The following is a 15,336-nucleotide window of genomic DNA, read 5'->3' on the forward strand; positions in this document are numbered from 1 at the left end:
TGAATATATTTTTTCCTTGCCTGAATTGAGATGAATAGTTACAAACAAGGATAGCCACCCCCCCATTCACCTCAAGATTAAGGATATTAAATAATTTTTTTTTCCATCAGTAGCAAGAAATGAACCTGTAGAAGCAGGCAAGAAATGTAGCTTACTCTGAGGAAAGCAGCTGGGTGCATTTACTAGCAACTTGCATCTATATGAACTTCTGTTTATTCCCGCGGTGTTTTTAAAACAAAGAATGACAGTGGTTGTTAAGATGGTGAATTTTAATGGTACATGTTCTAAAAGTATTCTTTCTTTAAATTGGTCAACGCCTTGTAGTAGTTCTGTAGTCTTCATTTAGTGCAGTAACATGAATAATGGAATAAAATGAAGAGTGCCCCATTAATGTTGAGCATAGTGTATAAACTCATATTTTAATTGATGTCCCAAATATTTACATTTCCGTGGTATGGTTCAATAACACTTAAATGTAATATAGAAATGTGTATCTCAGTTTTATTCGTTATAAGATATATACAGTGAAAATAATAGTAATAAGTAGTTAGTATTAAAACGCCCTAGCATCTAGGGTGCTTCTCAGAAAGCCAATTACAACGGACTTTTAAAGCAAAGTGAATGTAATGAACTTTTCCTAATTCTTTTTTCTTCTTCCTCATTTTTTTGTTTAGCATTTCTATAGCACTTTGCAAAATACAAGTCAAGAGAAAATATTTTGTGTTTCAGTGTTTAATAAAGACCAAGGATTGGAAATCGGTCTTTGATGCTTTTATGTTTTTTTAGGTGAAACTGTGCTTGGAAAGGAAATAAATATTAAATAAAAATTTAAATTTAAGTAAATATTAACATATTAAAAATACTATATTCTTGTGAATCAGAGTCTGGAGTGATATAAATTCACATAATTGAGGAACTTTTCCAGGGCAGGACAACACTGCCCTGTGATTCATCGCTGGTAGTCAATTTTCTTTTCCTTTTCTTTCCTTTTTTCCCCCAATAATGTGCTATCCTATATGCAATGGGAATAAGACATTATGCTAAATAAAACTGAATATGCGTACTCAAACTTATAACTTAGGGGAGGCATTTTGGATTTATCTAACCTGCCAGGTTAGTTCTTTATTTGTTTTCTGCCTTATTTAGCAACATTATTGTATCAGACGTCACATGATAGAAAATCAGACTGCAAGTAGCTTAAACAAGCAGAGACTTATTTTCTCATACACCAAGGTGCCCGGAGGTGGGGGTTGCTGGCATTTGTTCTGTGGCTCAATGATATGAGAGTGGCTGTCTCTGCACTGCTATTGGCCTTTCTCTTCTGGATGCCAGCTGCCTTCAGTGCTCTAGGCAGGAAGAATGGAAGGAGGGCAGTGCCAGAAACTAACCTCCCTAACCCCCACTGTGAGGCATGTATCAATTTAGATCTCATTGGCCAGAACTTTGTTGCATGGCAACCCTACCTTTTCCTTTTTCATGTGTACTTTTTGTGTCTTATTAAAAAAAGAAAGTTTCCTTTTTTGAAGGCATATAGTCTCATATTTTGCTAGACATTTTCAAGTATTGCTTTCCAGCTCTAGGTGTTCAATTCATGTAGTATTTTCTTTTTTTAGTACATTAAGAAATACTCAGTTTCTCCTCCCTTCTTATCTACTTTATAATGGTGCTGTTGTCATATTCAGCTTTCTCGCGTTTGTGATTTTTGTATTGTAAACTTCTGTTCAGGTAGGGTTGTTTTAAATGGGAATCCACTGTGTTCTGGATTGTTGAAGTGACCCCAAAGAAGAGTTTTGCATTTGTTTCTTACGCGGCCTTAGGGGTTCTACTGGTCTTTGATTCGTTTTGTCTTTTTTTTTTTTTTTAATAAATGTTTATTCATTTTTGAGAGATAGAAAGAGAGAGAGAATGAATGAGTGGAGGCGGGGCAGAGAGAGAGAGGGGGACAGAGGATACAGAGCAGGCTCGGGGGACAGAACAGGTTCTGTGCTGACAGCACAGAGCCCGATGCGGGGCTCGAACCCATGAACCCTGAGATCGTGACCTGAGTTGAAGTTGGACGTTCAACTGACTGAACCACCCAGGTGCCTCTGTCTTTTCTTTTCTTGAATTAGTCTTTAGTTTGGGATTCTTGAATCAGATGGTAGGTGCAGTGCAGTTCTGTGCCTGTCCTTGATACAGCAGGCCCTGTGTTACTTTCTTGATTTTGTAAGTAGAGTTGTCAAGGTGCCTTGTGGTCGTGGGGCAGTCCTTCGAGGGTTCTCTCTGTCTGCTTGCTGCAGGTGTCTCCGCTCCGCTTGTCACCGTCTGCAGGTAAAAGCTGTGCTCCTTGTTACTCCCAGGACCCAGGGCCCAGGGCCCAGGGCACACACCTGGCATCTGGAGTGTGCAGCATTGCCTCACTTGCTTTCCCACTCTGCCTTTGCCCAGCTTCCCGTGTGTCTAGTTACCTGACTTTTCTTGGTTTCTTTTAGTTCAGCTTTACATTGAAAATGTTGTGTTGTTACTTTAATCTCCGTATTGAGTGGTGGGAATTTAAGGATTGTGTATGGGAAATGCCATCTTACATACTCCTATTCCCTACGCCTCCTCTCTCCTTTAACAGCATCCCTGGCAGATCTCACGGTTTTCTGATCACTTTTAGTTGCAAAAATAGTCATATTATATATGTATATATATATATATGTAATATATATATATATATATACATATATAAATATTTAGTAATTAGGATTGACTTTCTGGTATTTAATTTAGGGCAGTCTAGCTTAAAACTCTAAATTCCCTTCTTTCCCAACTTAGGCCTAACCCGTTTTAAAAACACAGATCATTGCACTTTTTTCCTTAATGAATACACACATACATGATAAAATAAAAAACAAAATAGTAGAGGCAGGACCGTTGGAGAAGAGAACATGGTCTGTTTCACTTTGTTTCTTACCTTCTCACCCTTCCTACTTCTGGCCTCTTTAGAGTCAAAGTGAACAGAACAAATGCATTACAGGTTGAGGGACAGTCTTGCATTACTGGTGCTGATGTTGTCCAGCTCTCAGTACCCTGTGTCCTGGCAGACACCCACGAGCTCTGTCTTTTTTTTGGACGGGTTACGGGAGGGCATTCTTCAGAGTGTACTTCCAGCTCCTCTTCCTAAATGTATCCCCACAGCCTCTTATTGCTGGGGCCGCTTCACCCTGGAAGCCTGCTGCTGTGGTTCTCTCAAAATGAGTTAAGTTTGATGGCAGTACTGGCCCATATAGAATTGACAGAACCTCGTCCCATCACAGGGTTGAAGTACGCTTTGTCCAGTTGCTTACTCTTGCTCTGCCACTGTTGTGGGGTCTTTTGTTATGTGAATGAGGTAACTTGGGATGCTCCTAGCTCACCTAAGTTTGAGGCTGGCTGCCAAGAGAACCAAACAGCTGGTTAGATTGGAATATTTGGTTCCACTTGCATACCTCTGGGGAGGGGAGAGAGACTGGAGATAGAGTTTAATCAGCAACTGCCAATGATTTAATTAATTATACCTCTTTAATGGAGCCTCTGTGAAACCCCAAAGGGCTGGTTTGGAGAGCTTCTATTTTGGTGAACATGTGGAGGCACTGAGAGTGTGTCACACCTGGAGAAAGCTGGGAAGCCTCATGCCCTTTCCCCATAGCATGCTCTGTGCATCTCTTTCATCCGTCTCTTCCTGTATAGCCTTTTCATAATAAAGTGGTAATGAGTGAATAAAACTGTTCTGATTTCTGTGAGCTGCTCTAGCAAAGTAATCAGACTCGAGGATACAGTTGTGGGAACCTCCGATTTATAGCCAGTGTGACAGAAGCACAGGTGACAGTCTGGCCTTTGTGATTGACATCTGAAATGGGAACAGTCTTGTGGGACTGAGCCCTTAACCTGTGGGCTCTGACACTAGCTTCAGGTAGAGAGTAGCAGATTTGAGTTGAATTGTAGGGCACCTAGCTGGTGTTGGAGAATTGCTTGATGGTATGGAAAAAAATCATGTGAAAGGAATTATACATAATTTTGAAGCTTGCTTTTTCACTTTAAATATATTAGCCAGCTTTCATATTGGTATATGCGGATCATCTTCCCTTTTTAAATTTAAATCCAAGTTAGTTAACATATAGTGTAATAATGGCTTCAGGAGTAGAATTTAGTGATTCATCACTTACATATAATATCCAGTACTCATCCCAGCAAGTGCTCTTCTCAGTGCCCATCACCCATGTATATCATCTCCCCACCCAGGACCCTTCCAGCAACCCTCAGTTTGTTCTCTGTATTTAAAGTTCTCTTCTGGTTTGCTTCCCTCTCTGTTTTTCTCTTTTTTTACCCCCTTCCCCTGGGTTCATCGGTTTTGTTTCTTAACAATCATGATATTTGTCTATTTGTCTTTCTTGGACTGACTTATTTCGCTTAGCATAATATACTCTAGTTCCATCCATGTTGTTGCAAATGGCAAGATTTCATTCTTTTTGATTGCCGAGCAATATTCCCTTGTATGTATACACTGCATCTTCTTTATTCATCAGTCAATAGACATTTGGGCTATTTCCATAATTTGGTTGTTGTTGATAGTGCTGCTGTAAACATTGGGGTGCATGTGCCCCTTCAAATCAGCATTTTTGTATCCTTTGGGTACATATCTCTTAGTGCAATTGCTGGGTTGTAGGGTAGTTCTATTTTTAATTTTTTGAGGGACCTCCATAGTGCTCTCCAGAGTGGCTGCCCCAGTTTGCATTCCCACCAATAGTGCAAAAAAGTTCCCCTTTCTCTGCATTCTCTCCAACATCTGTTGTTACCTGAGTTGTTAATTTTAGCCATTCTGACAGGTGTGAGGTGGTATCTCATTGTGGTTTTGATTTGTATTTCCCTAATGATGAGTGATATTGAGCATCTTTTCATATGTCTGTTAGCCATCTGCATGTCTTCTTTGGAAAAGTGTCTATTCATGTCTTTTGCCCATTTCTTCACTGGATCATTTGTTTTTGGGTGTTGAGTTTGATATGTTCTTTATAGATTTTGGATACAAGCCTTTATCGGATATGTCATTTGCAAATACCTTCTCTCATTCTGTTAGTTGTCTTTTAGTTTTCTTGATTGTTTCCTTTGCTGTGAAGATTTTTATTTTGATGAGGTTCCAATAGTTCATTTTTGCTCTTGATTCCCTTGCCTTTGGAGACAGGTCTAGTAAAAAGTTTCTGCAGCTGAGGTCAAAGGGGTTGTTGCCTGTATTTTCCCTCTAGGATTTTGATGGTTTCCTGTCTTACATTTAGGTCTTTCATCCATTTTGAGTTTATTTTTGCATATGATGTAAGAGGGTGGTCCAGGTTAATTTGTCTGCATGTCAGTGTCCACTTTTCCCACACCATTTGCTGAGGAGACTGTCTTTTTTCCATTGGATATTCTTTCCTGCTTTGTTGAAGGTTAGTTTAATGGCTACAGAGTATTCCTTGGTAGTTCTAGATTTTATTTCACTAACTCTATTATTACAAAGCAGTAGTAACTCTTAAAGCATTATATATTTAAACATATTTATGTAACTGTATATAATGGAACATAATATGGAGGCTAAAGAAAATAAAGCAAGATGTTGTAAAAGAGATGCTTATATTGGGTTGAGACTAAAGTCTTGATCTGTCATTGCTTTTGCTTGGCTGTGGAACCAGGTGTCAGATCCAGTCTTCTGCCAATCCTTGTATTCTGCCAAACATATAGAATACTTTAGCAGAAGAGGTAGAATGTAGACATTTCTGGGAATCTTACTTATTTTAGCAATTCAGCAGATAAACATGTAAGTGCGTAGGATGAGGTTCATCAGATTCCTTCCTCAGAAGACTGTGGTTTCTAGGAAGGCCAGGAGGCATGTGGATAGATAGGTTATTTCAATAGTGTGACAAGTGCCATGGCAGAGATGTGCTCAGTATGTTGTGGCAGCAGGCACGGGGACACAGTCCACCTAGGAGTGAGGATGTATGTGTGTTGGAGAAGGTGATTGAAAGCTGCTTGGAAGGAGTTGCTAAGATAGGTGGGAGTTACCTAGGTGGAGGAAGGGGGGAGGGCATTCCAGGCCAGGAGCAAGGTGGTAAGAAACAGCACAACGAGTTTGAGGAATCACAAGTGGTTTAGTATTGTCAGGATAAAAAATTGGAGGCAAAAAATAAGATGGACAGAGACCTGTAGTTGGAAGGACGTATACATTTTGCTGAGGAGCTAGAAATTCCTCCTTAAGTCTAAAGACATACATGCCTTTTGTGTATCAATGAAACACTCTCTAAATGTTTATCATTACTCCTTGGAATTCTGGAAAGCATAATTCCTTTATATGCTGCAAGAGCAGAGGTAAGTCAACTATGAGGTTAATTATTTGTCACTGTTGAGCTCAAGATCCTTGGTTCAGTTTCCAGTTTCACATGGTTCTTCAGAGGACTCAGAACCTTAATGAGTCATTTCACAAATGGTTGCCAGAGCTCAATGCATGGGTGCACTGAGTGATAGGATAGGTGAATTCAAATGCATTAGCACCAGCAGCACAACAACAACTAACAAGTTGGCCTGCAGCATCCTCAAGTACCTGAGACAGCCTGTCACTGTCACTGCCATTATTTTATAAAATGCCAATCCACATAAAATATATTGCTTGTGTTTGGGTTAAAAAAAGAGAATTGGATGGAATGGGAAAATGGTGATTTGATCTGATGAGTGGTAGTTGACTTATTTTACTTTGATTTCTGAGTCTTTTAACTTCTAACAATCCATGTGTTTTTTGGTTTTTGGTTTTTTGTTTGTTTGTTTCTAAATACTAGTCCAAACCATTAGTTACCTTGAATAAGGTTGGTGAAAGACACTGGAAAGAAACACATTGAAGAGAGAAGCTCAAAGCGGAATACCTCATTCCTTTACTAAAGAGATCAATCCATTTTAAGCACAAAATAGGGTCTAGAAATAAACAGTATCTGTGGGGAAAGTACATTTCTTTTGTAGGAAGAAAGGCAGTGTTTCTAGTTGATCTCACGACAACTCATTTATTTATATAGTTTTACTTATTTTTCTCTACACATAAAAGTTTTTCCTGAATCATCCAAAATGGGATTCCAGGAAGATGGGTTAAATATGTTGCTATAGTTTACAATTGTCATCTGTAATGTTTTATTTAGACAAAATTTTTTCTACTACTCCCTGTACAACAAGAAACACCATATGCCATTGTCCCTGTCAGGAAGCAAAGGTTTCCTTGGTCTGTGCCTGTGTCTATGTTTATGCCACAGAGGAACTGTGGTCCAGTGCCATCTTTTATTGATAGGGCCAGCAAAGAAGAAATCTAATGAAATTATCAAAGCGTTGAATTAATTATGAACTTGAATAGGAGAGCTAAGCTCTCTGGAGCCAGGGATCTCATTACCGATGCACTCTCATTGCATCCTCTTCTGGAGCAGAAGGCATTTTCAGCTACAGCTCTTAGCCTGGCTTTGGACTTTATTCAAACTTGCTAAACTGACATCCTTTTCTGACTACGATGTGCCTGCTAATGTCCATGATGATTAATTTAATCCTGCTCTGGATCTACAGGAGATGTCAATAGGTTTTCTCTACCCCTCCTTTTACATTTTATTATTTTTTTCTTTCTCTCTCCTTTTTTCCCCCCATCAGATTGGATGTTATACAAGTTTTTATCCTTTTTTGGGTAAATGTGAGAAGCTTTCAGGATTCAGGTATAGCTTCATGGAATATAGTGATTGATTTAAAGTTAAGAACTGTATAACATCTACTATATAATCCCTGGATATTTAGGTAAGCACGAAGTCAAATATTTCTTCGTTGATTTTTGAACAGCAAGTGGAAGTTTTTCATGCTTGTTTCTTCTTTAGCATTAATGATAGAGCAATAACTTCCTTCGTCTCAGCCTCATTGTTCATATTCTAATGTGTGTTGTGTGGGAACAACAGATCTCACTTGGTGGGTGTAGCTCATAAGACATATGCTCCCTGATGCAGAGTAGTTACCGTTTGCTTTACAATCATGGTTTTTCTCTTCCTGATAATGTGAAAAAGAATTTTTTAATGAATATCTCAACCTCCATTTTAGGTCTACTAACAAAATCAATAACAACAAGATTTCAATTTACTATTGGTGATGATTCTTTGGGTAGTGTCCTATAGGTTCAAAACATCTTCTGGCAAGTCTTTTCTGCTTGCTTTTGAGACCCATTATTTATGAATTCCTAAGCTGCCGCTCATCTATCTTAGTAAAGTACAGGCCACTGGCAATTTTTCTAAGCAGTGACTAACTTTGCTTTTAGAGTCAATGTTTTAAGGTTTTGAGTAGTGGGGGATGGGAAAATGATCATCTTTGGTTTTGCTTTTCCTTTTCCTATTTACTTTCAGTGAGTTTTCCCCCCTATTTATTTTCTTTATAGGCAGCTGCAATATTTAATTCAGCCTTTGGAAGTTTTTTGGTAAGTAAATATGGTTTAACTTGTCTTTAATAACTTTTGTTGTGTTGTTGTTTATATGAAAGATTTAGTGAAATATGGGACTTTTCCCACTATTTGATTAAATATAAAAGTTCTTGAATCTTTTTATGTGTCATTAACCATACCCTGAAGAAATTAGTTAATAAGTAAAGGAAATGTTCTCTTACAATATAATTTGGAGGCTTGGGTTTAATATTCCATTTAAAGGATTCAAGGAATCAATTAAAGCACTGTGTATCTCCTTATAGAAGTTATGTCAATATATTGATCATTTAATGAGGTCTTTTAGATTATTATTATTTTGTATCATGGGACTAAGGATTTTGAAAAGGAAACATGACCCAGCTGGTCAGAAAGGGAATGCTAATTTACTTGTTGACATGTCATTTATTTTGTTCATTTCACTGTCAAAGAAGCTACTGTCATGGGTACTTCTGAGAAATCTGTGTGGAAACAAAATTGAAATGAAATAATTAATGAGTAATTTGCAAGAAAATGCAATATTTTTTTGACATGTGAACTATAAATTGTATAAAGGTTAGAAAATAGTTCAGTATTCATAAGTAGAGCCAATATAATATAAGGACAGTACTGTTTTATCATTTTCAATTATTGTTTTTTGAGTAATGCTAAAAACAAAGACTTGGTTTGTGTTATGAAAGAATGAGAAAAACCTCAGTTTTCTTTTAATTGAGTATTTTTATTTGTATCCTCCTTAAAACTTTGCCAAATTTATGAAAGTAAATTAGAATATTGTATTTTTAGGCCCATAATTCATTAGCAGATATGAAGTACAGTGATTTGCAAATAATTGAGAATAAAATCAGCAAGGTATAAAATAGATCAGAAGTCTGGGAAAAACATCAGTTACTTTTGTTTAAAATGCTGTTTATGTCACTACTGTATGCATCTGAATGTAGCTGGAGCTTTTAAATGTGTGTTTTAACATGGTGTTAATTCTATGCAGTGCTACACAATTTTTAAGGTCCCGATGTTCTAGGGCTTTTAAATGATATAGCTTCTGCAAAATATATGCTTAGAGTAGATCTTATTTTTAAAGAAGTAGTAATGTTATTTCTGATGTCATATTATTGGGTTTTAGAAGAGGGCTAATAGTGTCCATTTAATGGAAATGAGCTCTTGAGCTACTTGTTCCAGACTCAGTAGTATTTTGTTAAATCGTTTTTTCATCTAAGTATTATTTTTCATATGTTGTCACAGTTGACAAAATAATATCTGTAAAATATGATCTTGCTGGAAGCCGGGTTTTTTTTATATGGTTTGGAATCATATACACCGCTACCAAAGCATGGCTTCTAAGCTGGATCTCTTATTCTCTAAAACATCTACAGTAATTGAGAAAATAAGTTTCAGGCAATTGTCTGTGTAACTAAAATGAAATACACCGTCCCTTAGTTCTAGGACAAGCTCACTGAGTATAGTTTAAGTTTTGTGCTGATTGTATGAACAATGAGCATATCAGAATATTAGTTCTCCCAGGCCTGATTCTTTGATAAGGTCCAGGAAAGTAAAACATGTTCTAGGGACTCTTTAGGATTTTTATTCTGCTCTTGCACTTCTAAGAAGTTGTACGTTCTCACTCGTTAGTCTTCTGCTCTTTTTCCTCTTTATTGATCTCCTACTACACAGAGTTAGTTTTCTAATAGCTGTGGAGGGTGCAAGAAATATGATGTGGGTCCCACTATGCTGTGGAGGTGACACACAGAAAAAGAAATACAATGTAAAAGTTAACAAGTCAAACCAAAGATGTTACAAGATGATGTAGGCCTGCCAAAAGGCACAGGCCATAGGCACTCTGAATTTGAAAGTAAGACAGAGCAATTTTGCTGAGTTGGTCCTTGAAGTATAGTAGGATTTAGCTAGTAGAGAAGAAAGGAGGAGAACATGGCAGAGAGGCAGAAGTGTTTTTTTTTTTTTTCCATTTTTCCTTTCTGCTCTGTTACCCCCTTTTTCTAAAAAAAAAAAAAAAAAAAAAAAAGGCTTATTTATTTATTTTTGAGAGAGAGAGATAGAAAGTGAGCAGGGGAGGGGCAAAGAAAAAGGAAGACAGAATCCCAAGCAGGCTCTGCACTGTCAGCACAGAACCCAATGCAGGGCTCGAACTCACAAACTGTGAGATCATGACCTGAGCTGAAACCAAGAGTCGGATGCTTAACCAACTGAGCCACCCAGGAGCCCTTGTTACCCTCTTTCTGTCCCAAAGTTAAAAATTACCAGAAAGGGTTTGAGAATACAAATTATGGCTGCAGATGTTTTGTTCCAGCGTTATAAGAAATAATAATTCTATCTCTCCCCCCTACTCCCACCCTCTTCATCATAGTTACAACACACCTTGGATTATGTACTCTGTGTGAATCTGGACTAAATCAGTTAGATTCAGATCATTTAACAGAAAAAATAATAATTGTGGCATATACAGGAGAGAGGTTTATATTTCTACTATGTGAAATCTGGAAGGAAGCTGTCCAACTGTTGTATGGTGGCTTCATGGTCTCACTGTGGATGGATATACCTGTCTTTCTCCTCCATCCTCCACAGCTGTACTTTACTTCCTAAAACTTACCTCATGGTCCAAGATAGCTGCTGGAGCTCCAGCCAAAAAAATACCTGGTAGTAAAGTCTTTACCCTGGGAAAGCACAAAGAGGCTCTCCTAAGAGTCTAAGTTTGCGTTCTTTAAACAGTATTCCTAGAAGTCCAACATTATACTTGCAGTATCTTATTGCAGAACTTAGTCAAATGATCATACTTAGCCACTGGAGAGCTTGGGACATGTGGAGGGTTGCTGAGAGCGAAAAATTGGATTTCTGTTACCAAGAAAGAAGAGAATAGATATTAAAAGAGAGCTAGCACTTTCTTCATATGAACAGTGTACAGCAATTGCCAAGAGTTCAAAAAAGATTAATCTCAGTTGAATGATATGAAAAGGCTTCAGGGAGAAGTTGGTGTTTGAGTTGGGCTTGGGAAAAGGACTTATTTTAGAGGAAGGAAATTCTGAATTATAACCTTTATGCTTTACTTTTTTTATTTTTTTCACTTAATTTACTTAAAAATGTATCAAGTTTTTATTTTAATTCTTGTGTAGTTAACATACTTCTATATTATTTTGGGGCTTATACTATAGTGTCATATTGTTTTCAGGCTTACGATATAGTGATTCAACAATTCTATACATCACCAGGTGCTCATTACAAGTACCCTCCTTAATGCCATCACCTACTGAACCTATCTCCCCACCCACCACCCCTCTGGTAACCCATCAGTTTGTTCTTTATAATTAAGAATCTGTTTCTTGGTTTTTCTCCCTCTTTCCCTTTGTTCATTTGTTTTGTTCAATTCCAAATATGAATGAAATGATATGGTATTTGTCTTTCTCTGACTGGCTTATTTCACTTAGCATAATCTCTAGCTCTATCCATGTTGTTGCAAATGGTGGAATTTCATGCTTTTTAATGATTGAATAATGTTCCATTGTAAATTGCTCTATCTATCTGTCTATCTATCTATCTATCTATCTATCTATCTATCTGTCTATCTCACCTCTTCTTTATCCATTCATCTGTCAGTGGATACTTGGGCTGCTTCCATAATTTGGCTATTATAAATAATGCTGCTGTAAGCATAGGAGTACATGTATCTCTTTGAATTAGTGTTTTTGTAGTTTTGGGGTAAATATCCAGTAGTGTGATTACTGGATTGTATGGTAGTTCTATTTTTAATGTTTTGAGGAAACTCCATAGTGTCCTCCACAGTGGCTGCACTAGTTTGCATTCCCACCAACAGTTCATGAGCTTTCCTTTTTCTCCACATTATTATGTAATTCCTAAAGGGTAATACTTTTTACAGTGTTTTTGAAATTTTCCTTATAAATGAAAAATATTCACTTATTCTTAAAATTTAGGATTAGGGGTAGTAATATGGTTTCTGGAATCAGACTGGCTTGATTTAAATCCTTACTTGACTGAATTACTAGCCTAATCACATAAACTTCTTTATGTATAAAATGGAATGGAGAGTACTTAATTGTGGTGAGGATTAAATGGGATAATCTATATAAACTACTTGTATGATGTAAGTTTTATCCAAGCTCTGTCATGAATTGTTTTTGCATGGCCATGGACATCCATAAAATGAAGAATTAGTTATCTCTGACTATGATTATTCTCTGGTTATAAGTGACCATTTCTTTTGTAGTTACATAAATAGAAAGTAACAAGGGTATTTACTTCAGATTACATAAAAACTTTGAATGAAAGCCTTTTTTTAGAAGAATTTTTGAAGACAGAACTCTGAGGTCATATTTGTTGATTTTAGGACATCTGGATATACCACATAAAATACTGTACATATTTATAGCTAGTTTAATAATGTCCCAGGTCTAATTAAAACAGTGTTTTTAAGAACTAATTGTTACAGAAAACTGTGTTGTTGTTGTTTTGTTTTTAAATGTAGCTAGGCTGGTAATAAACAATGATAGATGAATTAAATTTACATAAATTTCAGACCAAGAGCATATTTTAAAATCATGCCACAGAGGATTGCTTTAAGTTAAGAAGTTAATGTCATTATCTCCTCCTCTCATTTAAATTGTTCTGTTTACAATAATTGTGGAGCATAATAACTGTTTTAAGGTTTCCCACTTGATGAGATTTTAATAAAATTTGATAGTCACCCCTCTGAATAACTAAATTGTTGTCACATATATATATTTATATTTTTTTTCTACATAACATCAGGCATTTCAAGTTCAACCATCTCATGTGCTGCTTCCTCATCAAAAGAAAGTTTAAAAAATAGATATTGGCAACTTTTAAAACAATTGCAATTGAAAAATCCTCTCTTTAATTTAAAAAGATTTCATTGTGTTGAAAAAAAATCCAATCCCATGATTTGTTAGAGCCTTGGCATTTTTTGGTTTGGAGGCTAAATTCAGTGGTTTCTTGTCTTCAGGAATTATGGGTTAAAGCTTGGCAGGAAAAGGTAGAGATTTTGCCTTTCAGACTCCTCAGCCTATTTTATTACTTTTGGTTATTCTTGAGGGAGGTTGGTAACTCCTGAGGAAACCTTGGTGAGTGACAAAGCTGATCACGTCAAATTGAGTTTCTAATGACTGTGTCATACATTATAGCAATTCATAAATGTAACTATTCTGAAACATTACCAAAGAGTTATAAGCAAAATTAAGTCATCTTTATGAATGTAATACCCCAAGTCTAAAAAAGATCTGTAGGAGTTACTCTTTACTTTCTAAATCTCTTCATTTAAAGAAATGGTTGATTTTATGTAATCCTTTTATTTTTTATTTATTTTTTTATGATTATTTATTTTAGAGAGAGAGAGAGAGAGACAGAATCTGAAGCAGGCTCCAGGCTTTGGCTGTCAGCACAGAGCTTGATGCAGGGCTTAAACCATAAGCTATGGGATCATGACCTAAGCTGAACTTGGGTGCTTAACCAGTGGAGCTGCTCAGGTGCTGCAGGAAGTGCTGAAAACTTTAATTTGCTTGCCCAGAAGACTTTGATGTCTTATATATTCAACTGGATTTTTTTCCTTCTCAGAATTCCAGATTTGGACTATATCCGCGTGTTTGTACGGTTTGAGGCCAAGACTGGCAGTTTCTGGCATTTTCTAGCCATTTAGTGGCTGAAAGCCCCAGATTACCAGCTGTTCAAAGTCCATGTTTTAAATAAACAGCGTTCCCATCTGCTGTCAACGTCTCCCGTTGAAGTTACTGATTACCCGGAGAGAATGGTCCTTCGGTGTGCTGGGTCCAAAGCTTTCTGCTGCTCTGTGATATGCTTTGAAAGCACTTCAGGATTCTACATTTAGATTCTGTGCTTTTCTTATTAAGTTTTTAAATTTAACATGATATTGGAATTTTCAAACACATGAGAAAAGTAGGACAGTCTAATATAACCACATACCCATTAACTAGCTTCAATAATTATCAGTGTTTGGCAATTGGAGAAGTATATAGATACATCTCCAGTGGTTGTTTTCTATAGTATTTTAAAGTAAATCTCAGATATTATGTTATTTCTCCCATAAAAAGTACAGCATGGATATATAACTCATTAGTGCTGAAAAAACCATAACTAGCACTCCATCAGTGCTTCTAATAAACAATAATCCCTTAATATCATCGGATAGCTAGTCATTATGAAAATGTTTCCAGTCACTTCAAAGTTGTCCTTCTATACTTGATTTATTTATTTTTCTTTCATAGTTTAGTTTATTGTCAAGTTGGTTTCCGTATAGTACCCAGTGCTCATCCCAACAAGTACCCTCCTCCATGCCCATCACCGCCCTTCTCCTCTCCCACACCCCCATCAGCCCTCAGTTTGTTCTCAGTATTTAAGAGTCTCTCATGGTTTGCCTCCCTCCATCTCCTCCACAATTTTTTCCCTTTCTCCTCCCCCATGGTCCTCTGTTAAGTTTCTCCTAATACTCCTATATGTGCAAACATATGGTATCTGTCCTTCTCTGCCTGACTTATTTCACTCAGCATAATACCCTCAAGTTCCATCCATGTTGCTACACATGGCCAGATTTCATTATTTCTCATTGCCATGTAGTATTCCATTGTATAGATAAACCACATCTTCTTGATCCATTCGTCAGTCGATGGATGCTTAGTCTCTTTTCATGATTTGGCTATTATTGAAAGTGCTGCTATGAACATTGGAGTACTGTGCCCCTATGCATCAGCACTCCTGTATCCCTTGGGTAAATTCCTAGCAGTGCTATTGCTAGGGCATAGGGGAGTTCTATTGTTAATTTTTTGAGGAACCTTCACACTGTTTTCCAGAGAGGCTGCACCAGTTTACATTCCCACCAACAGCATAGG

General features: G+C 37.0%; 1 protein-coding gene across 5 annotated transcripts in view; it reads left to right on the forward strand.

Annotated features, from left to right (window-relative positions):
- The window catches only part of SLC10A7 (solute carrier family 10 member 7), a 261,321-nt gene that overhangs the window by 62,486 nt on the left and 183,499 nt on the right, over positions 1 to 15,336 (forward strand). For 3 of the 5 annotated variants that reach the window (XM_039254304.1, XM_039254307.1, XM_039254310.1), the window contains exon 5: positions 8,414 to 8,452. The exons of the other annotated variants lie outside the window; for them this stretch is intronic. In XM_039254304.1, the coding sequence (XP_039110235.1) occupies positions 8,414 to 8,452 (39 nt within the window). The remainder of the gene's footprint in view (positions 1 to 8,413; positions 8,453 to 15,336) is intronic. 5 annotated transcript variants of the gene reach the window in all.

This window comes from Hyaena hyaena, unplaced genomic scaffold, assembly GCF_003009895.1.
Source record: "Hyaena hyaena isolate Hyena2069 unplaced genomic scaffold, ASM300989v1 scaffold_476, whole genome shotgun sequence".
Classification (NCBI taxonomy): Eukaryota; Metazoa; Chordata; class Mammalia; order Carnivora; family Hyaenidae; genus Hyaena; species Hyaena hyaena.